Source organism: Chiloscyllium punctatum, chromosome 44 (assembly GCF_047496795.1).
Source record: "Chiloscyllium punctatum isolate Juve2018m chromosome 44, sChiPun1.3, whole genome shotgun sequence".
Taxonomy (NCBI): Eukaryota; Metazoa; Chordata; class Chondrichthyes; order Orectolobiformes; family Hemiscylliidae; genus Chiloscyllium; species Chiloscyllium punctatum.
Window position 1 is genome coordinate 53,215,416 of NC_092782.1, and position 12,491 is coordinate 53,227,906.

Below are 12,491 nucleotides of genomic sequence, written 5' to 3' on the forward strand. Positions count from 1 at the left end.
AACATACCTGCCTCCCGACCATCACCACCACAAAACCCCACACAGTCTCAGCGCGTTGTAACTTGAATTAGTGGGGACCTCCGAGCATTTCCCCACTGAAGGAAGCAGCAATGAGTCCAAAAAGACTAGGATGAGTGTTTTGAAATATACCACTAAAATTAATTGATTTAATAATAAATTAAAATGAGCATAAGAGTACTATACAGCTGTCATTACTCAAAGCTACAGGAATTCACATTCCCTTATGTGCTGTGTGATTCTAATTGGAGCTTGTGGCCTGAGCCGGATCTTCAAAACAGCCAGCTTGTTCCACTTCCCACAATAGATCTGTAAACTCCTTCCACGAAACAAAACTGGTCCTGAAGCAAACTATAGGGTTGGAATAAGCTTTTGTCTAAATTAACTTAACTGTAAAAAGTTTTAGGAACTATCTATTATTCTTGCACATTAGTTTACATATTAATGGGAAATACATGACAGCAGTACAGAGGCAAGTCTGAGGAACAGTGAAGAACAGCATGAATAAACTTAAAAATGGGAAGGACCTGCCAGTAGACCAGGATATCTCAAATGTTTTACAGTCAATATAGTGCTTTAAAAGTACAAGTCTTATTATAGGAAATTCTTCAATAATTTGTGACAAAGTACCATAAACTGCAACGTATCTTTTTTTGTGCTCCCTTGGTGTAAGTTGAAGGATGCAGATGGGTCAGAATACAGAACATTTCCCTCTTCTTCGAAAGTGATTTTTACATTCCAATAAGAGTGCAGACAGGAACTTGGACTAAAGTATCATTTCAAAGATAGAAGTATTGCTGCATTGGTGATGGCAGGAGCACTCATTGAGATGCCAGCTGAGACTGCATACTTAGATTAAAACCATAATTCAGCTATGAGCATCTGATTCAGAGTTGAGTAAACATCTAATAAACCAAAACATGAAGCCATTAACAACTTGTACTAATGGTAGAGCATCAAAATGCCTGCTGTGAGTGGAAAGCCCATAAACAAACTATGAAACTCTATCTTACTAACCCCACAAGCTTGTCAGGAAATTTCTGGTCATATAAGGGGAGGCATCCATATGAAGTGCATGTATCAATACTTTTTAGGACAAGAGAGCTTTGAAGCCAGACTGAAAAAGCGGAGCAACAATGCTAAATACAGAAAGGATTAACTTTCCATATTTCTCAGCTTCTGTTCTTAATCACTTCTGGATTAACTTGAAGTATTAACTTTTTGCTTCTTCACTTACCTGCTTCCCAAAAGTAACAGAATTTGCAGGGACAGAATCAGTTGGCTCCCATGATGTGTGGAGCCAGCTTGATGCATTAGCTGATAGTTAGGAGTCAATCAACTTTATATGTGTGCATATTCTTCACCACTTCACTCGTGCCACAATCTTGCTGGATATACAAAGATCTAATCTTGACTGTATGCTTCAATGGACAGAAATTATTTATAATTCCACTGGTGTCCAAAGGTTTCTTTAAACTGATATAAGATGGTCTTTGAAATTTGAAAGTTGTTGAAATCAAAGATGAACTCGACTGAAATGTTTCACTTCCTACTCTGGGAATGAGGGAGTGGGGATTCTTAAATTGGATTTCAAATAGAAAGAATTTACAATATGATCCACAGGATTGAAAATGAAAAGTAACATATTGTCTGGTCAGTATCATATCATTTTTAATGATAATCTACAAACTATCATATCTGGAAATGGGAGCAGCAACTAAGTGTTCCATCTTGCCATTCCCTGTGGCTCCCACCAGTTTTCTTTGTAATAAAAGCAAATTACTGTGGATGCTGGAATCTGAAACCAAAAGAGAAAATGCTGGAAAATCTCAGCAGGTCTGGCAGCATCTGTAAGGAGAGAAAAGAGCTGACATTTCGAGTCTAACTGACCCTTTGTCAGTTTGCCCACATCTATATGCAGCTCAAATCTAAAATATTAACTCTTCTATTGGCTTGTGAATTTTAGTTGAGATTTATGGGGTCCAATTTTAACTTTGGGTCACTGGATGAGTCTTGATTGAACTAAAACCTCTGCAGTATTTTTCAAGTTAATAATATGATTTCATAAATATGATAGTTTTAAAATAAATTACATGGCACAAGGAAAACAGTACATGGAACACAGTTTAGAGATGTACATTTAAAAATATTATCTTTAGTCAATTTGAAATGCTACAAAAAGTGACTAAAGAAACCTTCTAGATTTGTCCATCACTTCTACACTGAAGAAACAGTTACTGATTACATATACAGTCACTGAATAAATGATCTGTTTCACCTTTTCAACTTGTTGACATTCAAATGTACAAATTTTATAAAAATGCACCAATTGGGCGTAGTACTTAATTTCCTTTAGGAAAAGAGGAACCCACATTCCCAATGTATCTTCTACTACCTCAGGATATCCTAAAACACTTCACAGACAAAGCATTTGAGAACTGTCATCACTGTCATACTGTAATTACTGATCATGTAAGTATTGATATTGTGACCGCCAATTTGCACACAGCATGAGTCCAAATGCAGCAACATCAGAAAGTAACCCAATAACCTGTTTTTCAAAAATATGTAAGTGACTTGATTAGAGGATAGTTACTAGCTAGGACTCGAGCCTTTCTTTGAATCATGTTGTTTGAAAGCTGATTGTAGACGTGCTTGAACATTTCATCTGAAAGATGGCACTATGAACGATACTCTTTCTTTTACTGTTACAGTATTGTTAGTCAAGATTACATGGTCAAGATGTTGCTGTGGGACTTGAATGCCAGTATGATGACAGTAGATACCACACCATTCTAGACTAACCAAACACTGCATACCACACCATTCTAGACTAGTAGGGATACCACACCATTCTAGACTAACCAAACACTGCATACCAAAGACCTATAGAAACCTATTTTAGAAACATTTTTTTTTCTGATTCCCAACTCAATTCTTTATTTTGTAAATACTCTTTTCTGTATTACTGTGGCAGCTGACTCCCTAACAGGTGGAAAGGATGGTTACCTCCAAAGATAACATTCATTCTCTAGATTTGGGTATGAATAACCAATTCTCAAGATTACAAAGGAAACTGGCACTTGTGCAACTCTGCTTGGGCATAATTCATCGTAACCTTAATATAAGGAATGGGAACACTGCTAAAGAAAACTAAAAAAAACCAAGGGAACACTGCTAAAGAAAACTAAAACAAAACCAAGGGAACACTGCTAAAGAAAACTAAAAAAAAGCCAAAGTTTATTTGAAATAAAATGAAAACATATGGCAACATAATAAAACAAAATTTAAAAAATTATTTTCTGTAAATTCTCTTTTCAGACTTGGAGAGTAAACTCTGTTTTACTGTCCACACATGCTGCTAAATCTGCCGGGTTTCTCCAGTATTTCTTATTTACATTTCCAATCTCAGAATCTGCGGGACTTTGCTTTTATTTTAAAAGCCTGTATTCAACATGGACTAGATAGCTTGTTTTAATTCTGTACACTTGTGGTAATTTTGTAATGGACTAAACTGTTGATGCGAGAGATGTTGCTTACACTTTGCTGTTGATGTATACCATTGCATGATACTAGAGTCACAATAAGTATTGGTATTGCAAATTAAGTACACCACTCAAACACCAATTCAACTTGATAATACATGTTCTTCATAATTGTATCCTTTTAAAGTAAATCAAATGTAGCCCCCTATTTTGACAAGCCATAAAATGTTTACCTTAATATCGAGGCTGCAAAGGCTGACAACGTCGTCATCTTTTGCTCTTCTTTTCCTTTTCTTCTAGGGAAAACAAATAAAATTTGAGCAAGTTTTCTTATAACTAAGTAGAAATAATTCGGAAAGACTCAGTACAAGAGAGAGTTAAGTTCATCCACAAAAACGTTGTTCTAATGAATTATATCTGATAGATATGCAGTACAGGTATAGCACAGTTAACCACAAAATAGTGATAACACTTCAGGTCAAAATAATATGTTGTCTCCAGTATGAATAATCTCACAACTCTACCATCAATGAAAAACTGAAACCTCTACCAAAATGAAAATGCCATTTGCTAATATGAAAAGGGTGCCATATTTCCCTTGTGCAGAAAAAGAAACAAGATTAAGAACGTTACACACACAGCTACACAATAATGTGGTTTATATTCAAACATTGTTCCACAACAAATTAGGTCCTTTTAAAATGAGCGGTGATGTCATAGAATCCTGGAGATGTACAGAATGGAAACAGACTCATCAGTCCAACTTGTCCATGCTGACCAGATATCCTAATTAATTTCCAGTCCCATTTTCCAGCACTTAGCCTATATCCCTCTAAACTCTTCCTATTCACATACCCATCCACATGCCTTTTAAATGTTAAAATTGTACCAGCCTCCACCACTTCCTCTGGCAGCTCATTCCATCTACGCACCATTCGCTGCATAAAAACATTGCTCCTTAGGTCTCTTTTATATCTTTCCCCTCTCACCCGAAACCTATGCCCTCTAGTTTTGGACTCCTCCACCCCAGGGAAAAGACCTTGTCTATTTACCCTATCATAGAGATGCACAGCATGGAAACAGACCCTTCGGTCCAACCCGTCCATGCCAACCAGATATCCCAACCCAATCTAGTCCCACCTGCCAGCACCCGGCCCATATTCCTCCAAACCCTTCCTATTCATATACCCATCCAAATGCCTTTTAAATGTTGCAATTGTATCAGCCTCCACCACTTCCTCTGGCAGCTCATTTCATATACGTACTACCCTCTGTGTGAAAAAGTTGCCCCATAGGTTCCTTTTATATCTTTCCCCTCTCACTCTAAACCTATGCCCTCTAGTTCTGGACTCCCCGAGCCGAGGGAAAAGACATTGTCTGTTTCCCTGTCCATGCCCCTCATAATTTTGCAAACCTCTATAAGATCACCCCTCAGTCTCTGACACTCCAGGGAAAACAGCCCCAGCCTGGTCAGCTCACAACCTCCAACCCTGGCAACATCCTTGTAAATCTTTTCTGAACCCTTTCAAGTTTCACAACATCTTTCTGATAGGAAGGAGATCAGAATTGCATGCAATATTCCAACAATGGCCTAACCAATGTCCTGTACAGCCGCAACATAACCTCCCAACTCCTGTACTCAATACTCTGACCAATAAAGGAAAGCATACCAAACGCCTTCTTCACTATCCTATCTACCTGCGATTCCATTTTCAAGGAACTATGAACCTGCACTCCAAGGTCTCTTTGTTTAGCAACATTCCCTAGTACCTAATCATTAAGTGTATAAGTCCTGCTAAGATTTGCTTTCCCAAAATGCAGCACCTTGCATTTATCTGAATTAAACTCCATCTGCTACTTCTCAGCCCATTGGCCCACCTGGTCAAGATCCTGTTATAATCTGAGGTAACCCTTTTCGCTGTCCACCACACCTCCAATTTTGGTGTCATCTGCAAACTTACTAACTGTATCTCTTATGCTCACATCCAAATCATTTATGTAAATGACAACAAGTAGAGGACCTAGCACCGATCCTTGTGGCACTCCACTGGTCACAGGCCTCTAGTCTGAAAAACAACCCTCCATCATCCTCTGCTTTTGAGCTGGTCCTGTATCCAAATGGCTAGTTCTCCCTGTATTCCGTGAGATCTAACCTTGCTAACCAGTCTCCCATGGGGAACCTTGTTGAATGCCTTACTGAAGTCCATATAGATGATATCTACCACTCAGCCCTCATCAATCCTCTTTGTTACTTCCTCAAAAAACTCAATCAAGTTTGTGAGACATGATTTTCCAGGCACAAAGCCATGTTGACTATCCCTAATCAGTCCTTGACTTTCCAAATACATGTACATCCTATCCCTCAGGATTCCCTCCAACAAGTTGCCCTCCACTGACGTCAGGCTCACTGGTCTATAGTTCCCTGACTTGTCCTTACCACCCTTCTTAATTAAACAGTGGCACCACATTAGACAACCTCTAGTCTTCTGGCACCTGTGACTATCAATGATACAAATATCTCAGTAAGAGGCCCAGCAATCACTTCTCTTGCTTTCCATAGAGTTCTCGGGTACACCTGATCAGGTCATGGGGATTTATCCATCTTTACCCATTACAAGACATCCAGTACTTCCTTCTCTGTAATATGGACATTTTGCAAGATGTCACCATCTATTTCCCTACATTCTATATCTTCCATATCCTTTTCCACAGTAAACACTAATGCAAAATACTCATTTAGTATCTCCCCCATTTTCCATGCCCCTCACGATTTTATAAACCTCTATAAGCCCTAGCCTATTCAACCTCTCCCTATAGCTCAAATCCTTCAACCCTGGCAACATCTTTGTAAATCTTTTCTGAACCCTTTCAAGTTTCACAACATCTTTCAGAAAGGAAGGAGACCAGAATTGCATGTAATTTTCCAAACATGGCCTAGCCAATGTTCTGTACAGCTGCAACATGACCTCCCAACTCCTATACTCAAAGTTCTGACCAGTAAAGGAAAGCATACCAAACACCTTCTTCAATATCCTATTTACCTGCCACTCCACGTTCAGGGAACTATGAACTTGCACTCCAAGGTCTCTTTGTTCACCAATATCACATGGTTGTTTTCCACTAAACTGAAATCAAAAATGAACCCTTTAACTCTGACCAAAGACGTTATGAGTCTAGAATGGGTCTACTTGATTTAAATTTTTTGCGGAGGTGACAAAGGTGATTGATGAGAGTAGAGCAATGGATGTCGTCCCCTTGGATTTTAGTAAGGCTTTCAACCCTCATGATAGGCTCATCCTAAAGATTCAGATGCATGAGCTTCATGGTTACGTAATTGTTTGGATTCAGAACCGGCTTGTCTGCAGAAGAAAAAAGGTAGTGATGTAAGGGTGTTTTTCAGCTTGGAGGTCTGTGACTAGTGGTGCTCCATAGGGATTCATACTGCAAACTCAGCTGTTTGTGATATATATAAATGGCTTGGATGAAAATGTAGATGGGTGGGTTAGTAGGTTTGCAGATGACACCAAAATGGGGGAGTTGTGGATAGTGTAGACGGTTGTCAAAGGATATAGCAGGATATGGATCAGTTGCAGATATAGGTACAGAAATGGCAGACGAAGTTTAATCCAGGTAAGTAAGGTGCGGCACTATTGGGAGATCAAAGTGTCAAGGAAAAGTATACAGTTAATGGCAGGACCCTGAACAGAGGGATCAAGTCCATAGTTCCCTGAAAGTGGCCCCGCAAGTCGATAAGGTGGTAATGCTTGCCTTTTTTGGTCAGGGAATGGAGTAGAAGAATCAGGATGTCGCGTTGCAGCTTTATAAGACTTTGGTTAGGCCACATTTAGCACATTTTGTTCAATTCTGGTCGCTACATTACAGGAAGGATGTGGAGGTTTTGGAGAGGGTGCACAAGAAGTTTAACAGGGTTCTGACTGGATTAGAGAGTACAAACTAGAAAGGGAAGCTATAAAACTTCTGGTTGCTTTTTCTGGAGCAGCGGACATTGAGGGGGGACGTGATAGAAGTCTATAAAATTACGAGATGCATAGATAGGGTTGAGGGTCAGAATCTTTTTCCCAGAGCTGAAATGTCTAATACTAGGGGGCATGCATTTAAGGTGAGGGGAGCAAACCTTTTTTTATATAGTGTGGTAGGAGTCTGGAATGTGCTACCAGCATTGGTGGGGAAGCAGATAGGATAGGGGTGTTTTAAGATCAGCACATGAATATGCAAGGAATGGAGGGATATGGACCAAGGGCAGGCAGAAGGGATTAGTTAATTTGGCGTTATGTTTGGCACGACATTGTAGGCCAAAGGGCCTATTCCTGTTCTGTACTCTTCTATATTAGAATGTTACGATTAAGATAAGGGAGGCAACTCCAGTATTGCTAAAGCAGGGCGCTAGCATATGGTCATTGGTATTCCTGGGCAACAGCCTGAAAGGGGTCAATTATAGTAGACAAAACATGGAGAGACAGTATAGAATAAAAAGTTCCATTCCAAAGGATGTGCAGACCTAGGTATATATGTACATGAGTCATTTAAGGTGGCAAGTTAGGCAGAGAGAGCAGTTAATTATTCTAGGCTTTATTCAAGTTAAGGTAAAGCTGCCTTCATCGTATTGTTATGGACCAGACCTAACCCCCTTCAAGTATATCAAGGAGACAGTCTAGACCTTAACCTTTTCTCACAGGCCTCTCATTGTCAGGATCAAAATTAACACAGTTTCAAACCCAGAGATCTACCATCTTTCAAGTCTGGGGGAGATGAAGTAATGGTAAAAATAAATACATACACAAATATTCATAATGAGAAAAGCTTCAGGGGAGATAACGTGAGGGTGCAAGGGTGAACAGCTTAGAATCTCAAAGGAATAACATCAACTATCTTCACAGTGTCTATAATCATGTCCATCACATCAGTGCTATTTGTGTCCCGTTGCTACCATACAATAAGTTACATCTTGTTTAAGAGCCTCTTGTTGGATTACAATTGGCCTTCCTCTAACATATCAGACCAAGCATGTAGATCCTGATCATGAAAGAAATGGAGCTAGGAAATCTACCTTACAGTGAGCAAAATCACAGAGAGTAGTGATCTGGTTTCTTGTACAACAGAATAACTTTCTCACTATATTTTGCTAGAAACTAAAGATGTTCTGGGATGGTTTCTGATTTCCCCAGACATACACATCATCATTGAGAATCCTCTTTCTCAACTGCCTTCTGCATATGCCTTCTGTTACTGAAGCCAATTGATTCTTGAGAATTCAACCAAATTAGATGCCTCCAGGATCTGACTCATACTGTAGTGGGTATTTGCTTAACAATCTAAATTAAATTTAACCCTTTGAGATAGAATAACTTCAACTTTCTCATTGTACTTCTACACTTCATAAAATACACATCATGAATGAAATCTGCTCAGCAGTGTAATATGGTGCTTGAAGAGTGGCGACTTCAATGTCGGTTGGGTCCAGTGTAGATGTGATGAGGTAGTGGAGGAATGATGGCAGCGCAGGCGCAATTGATGATGGGCTGGCTCAAGATTGATGGACTCTCTTTAAGCTATAGGAGAAAGCGAGGACTGCAGATGTTGGAAATCAGAGTCCTGATGAAGGGCTTAAACCTGAAACGTCGATTCTCCTGTTCCTCGGATGCTGCCTGACCTGTTGTGCTTTTCCAGCGCCACACCTTTCAACTCTCTATCTGTTTTTCCTTAAACCTATTCAAAATGGCGCTGAGTCATGGCAACAGTGGGAACGTTTTTCATTATATTTTACTGTTTTTCTCACTGTAAAATACACATGACAATAAGATCATTCATTCATTTGAAGATAATCTTGCCAAGTACAAATGGCTCCTTGTGTACCAGCAACCTCTTTCACTAGTCCACAAATGCCACATAGCATTCATCTGCCCTCACTATGATCTTATCCAGCTTGCAGGCCATTAACTTGCTGTCTGTTTTTCTGACATTAGCCCAATTTCTTTCATCTTGTTTAGTTTCCTTTCTTAATACTCATTTCATTATCTTTCACACAAGGATGTTATTTTTAATCTTGCTTTTACCCTGTTATTTTATTTGTTTTTTTATCATCTGCAGCCATATTTAAAAAACGAAATACAACTTCGTTGCTTAAAATGATTTTTCCCGTATGGTGCTATAACATTATACGAGGGTTAAAAATCACACAACACCAGGTTATAGTCCAACAGGTTTATTTGGAAGCACTCGCTTTTGGAGCGTTGTGATTTTTAACTTTGTACACCCCAGCCCAACACCAGCACCTCCAAATCATTATACAAGGGGACTATATATTTCTCCTATGTAAGAATACTACCTCATAAAATTCTTTCATTCTCTGCCTCCAGAGGGAAAGCACTGTTGGTAGCAAATATACACATAAATTGCTTGCGCCAGCAATGCTCACAGGCAGTACAAGTTTCACAATCTTGACATGCCTATCAGTAAATGTGTCACACCAGAATTTCGAAGTCGTGTTCAGTTCCTGAAACCTGTTTATTTCTCAGACATTACGTAATTCTGTATGCATGAAAAACTGAATCAAATTACAAGAAGCAAATTAGTTTACAAGCAAGTTTACATATTTGGCAGACACGAACATCAGGAAAAGTACAAGATGCACCCATATCCTTATATTTTAATCAGATAATAGGGTGAATAGCCAAGCTCTTTTCCCAAGGGTAGGAAAGTCCAAAACTAGAGGGCAGAGTTTTAAGGTGAGAGGGGAAAGGTTTAAGGTAAGAGGGGAAATAGTGAAGATAGACCTAACTGGCAACCTTTTCACAAAGAGGTTGGTGCGTGTATGGAACAAGCTGCCAGAGGAAGTAGTGGAGGGGGTTCAGTTACAATATTTAAGAAGCATCTGGATGGGTGCATGAATAGGAAGGATTTAGAGGGATATGAGCCAAATGCTGGCTAATGGGACTAAATCAGTTTAGTTTATCTGATCAGCGCAGACGAATTGAACTGATGGGTCTGTTTCCGTGCTGTATGACTCTATGTTCCTCTTGACTGTTTATGGAGTTTCACATTCTTGTTCTATGCTTCTCCAAGAAATCAATCAGCTTCCTTTGATGTCTATGCAAGTTCTTGCCTTGGTTGGATTGAAAATCGACAAAGTGCAGACATAAACAGCATGGGGCACAGTTAGCAATGTTTTAGGAAAGAAAACTCCTTTAAAAGTACTTTTAACTGCTCCATGTCCACATTGAAATGTGATTTGAAGTCTTCCACCCATTTTGGGTCAAATTAGTGTAACCTTAGCACAATGAAAGATCCAGAGTCTCTTGTGCCCAGTGCAGCATCAAGACAATAGCAAACCATTCCCATTAAACAATTACAAGCCCTTCATAATTTGTTAATTATGATGCAAGTACCCTTGCTTGGAATGAAAAAGTGCATCCACTACTTGCCATACTTCGAATGGATACAAAAAATAGATTTTGCATCATGTGAAATGATAGGGAGAGTTTTAAATATTAGCAACAAGGCGCTACAATCCTCATTTGTTCATTGCTACTTTGGGAAAAGGTCAATTCTCTGCTTGGAACATTTTCACTCAAATAAGAAAGAAGGTGTAAACCTACTGCCTTGTTTCTAATTTTAAATCAGGAGAAGCACCTCCAATCATCAGAAGTGCAGTCCTACTAATATTCCAAACATCAGGAAAGCCCCATTTAATATTCACCCGGTAAACACCTCAAAGTATATTGAAAGGTGAACCAGCCAAGTCCAAAATATCAGAACACCATAAGGTGCAAATGAAGATTTTAGCCACTGCCCTAAACGAAAAAGTGGATTGAGTAGTGACACCTGTAAGATCAAGAAGCAATGATAAACAGAACCCATTATGTGAGATGGCGTTGGTTAGGTAAACTGTCCTATTTTTATATTACTGCACTGTTGCGAATAATGATCATGTTTCCAGCAACACAAAAATAGCTTTCCTCAAAACTGTTGCTATGGAATTATACAGTGCAGAAGGAGGTCATTTGGCCAGTTTAGATTGTTTTGGCTTTGTGAATTTATCCAAATACTTCCAATCCACTATTCTGTTCATAAGTCCACAAATGAATTTTCCTTTTCAAGTTTCCATCAAATATCCTCATGAAACAGGGAATAACTCTGCTTCTACCATCTTTTCAGTGAATGCATTGTATTATTCAAAAGGTCTTAACCAATTATTTTAAATTTCCATCATCCAATGGACTGCCAGAAAGAGCAGTCCAAACTTTGTCGGTAGGCATAAAAATTCAGGCTACAGCTCCACTAGATATCAAACTGTCGCGATTCCTATTTCTTGTAGGACCACTCCTCATGCAACTACAGGGATATTTTCAGCAGGGTGGCTAATGGGGAGGATACTCCAGACCAGGTTAGATCCAATCTTCCGAGACTTTGGGGGGGTGGGGGGGGGAGGGGAGGGACGCTAGTTGGGAGCTGCCATCAGGAATGCCAATGCCAGATTCAAGAGTCCGCTAAGTGAGAGAGACACTTTACTTCAGGGGAATAAAGTTTGGTATAGGAGCCATGGGAATGGCCCTGCATGGGTAAAAGGCATGGTCAGCATGAGGTCTGGTCCAGTGATGTATAAAGTTTGCATAGGTGTGATGGTCCTGAACAAGCACATGGACCATATGAAAGCTGCACACACGCAGATGGTGCGAGATCAAAGCTTCCTCAGTTTTCCGACAGCCTTTCCAACTCGACTGAAATAGGCTGTCCCTTCCTATCAAGTATTGAAGATAGCTCAGAATCTGAAATGGACATGATAGATGTTGCCACCTAAACACCTTTGCCACCTGAAGGAGAGAATGAATTTCTTCCGACTCATTCCAGGCACAAAAAGTGAGCTACTGTGTGTTACACACCACCCATATCAGAGGCAAAGTTGGAGGAACCTGACTCGGTGCTAACATGTCCCAGGAGGAGTTAAAAAAGTACCACCTATAACCACTG

General features: G+C 39.5%; 1 protein-coding gene across 2 annotated transcripts in view; it reads right to left on the bottom strand.

Moving 5' to 3' along the window:
* The window catches only part of net1 (neuroepithelial cell transforming 1), a 165,810-nt gene that overhangs the window by 74,482 nt on the left and 78,837 nt on the right, over positions 1-12,491 (bottom strand). Inside the window, exon 3 of one of the 2 annotated variants that reach the window (XM_072562949.1) lies at positions 3,737-3,796. In XM_072562949.1, the coding sequence (XP_072419050.1) occupies positions 3,737-3,796 (60 nt within the window). Of the gene's footprint in view, positions 1-3,736; positions 3,800-12,491 lie in introns of both variants that reach the window. The other variant, XM_072562948.1, reaches the window with a different exon arrangement.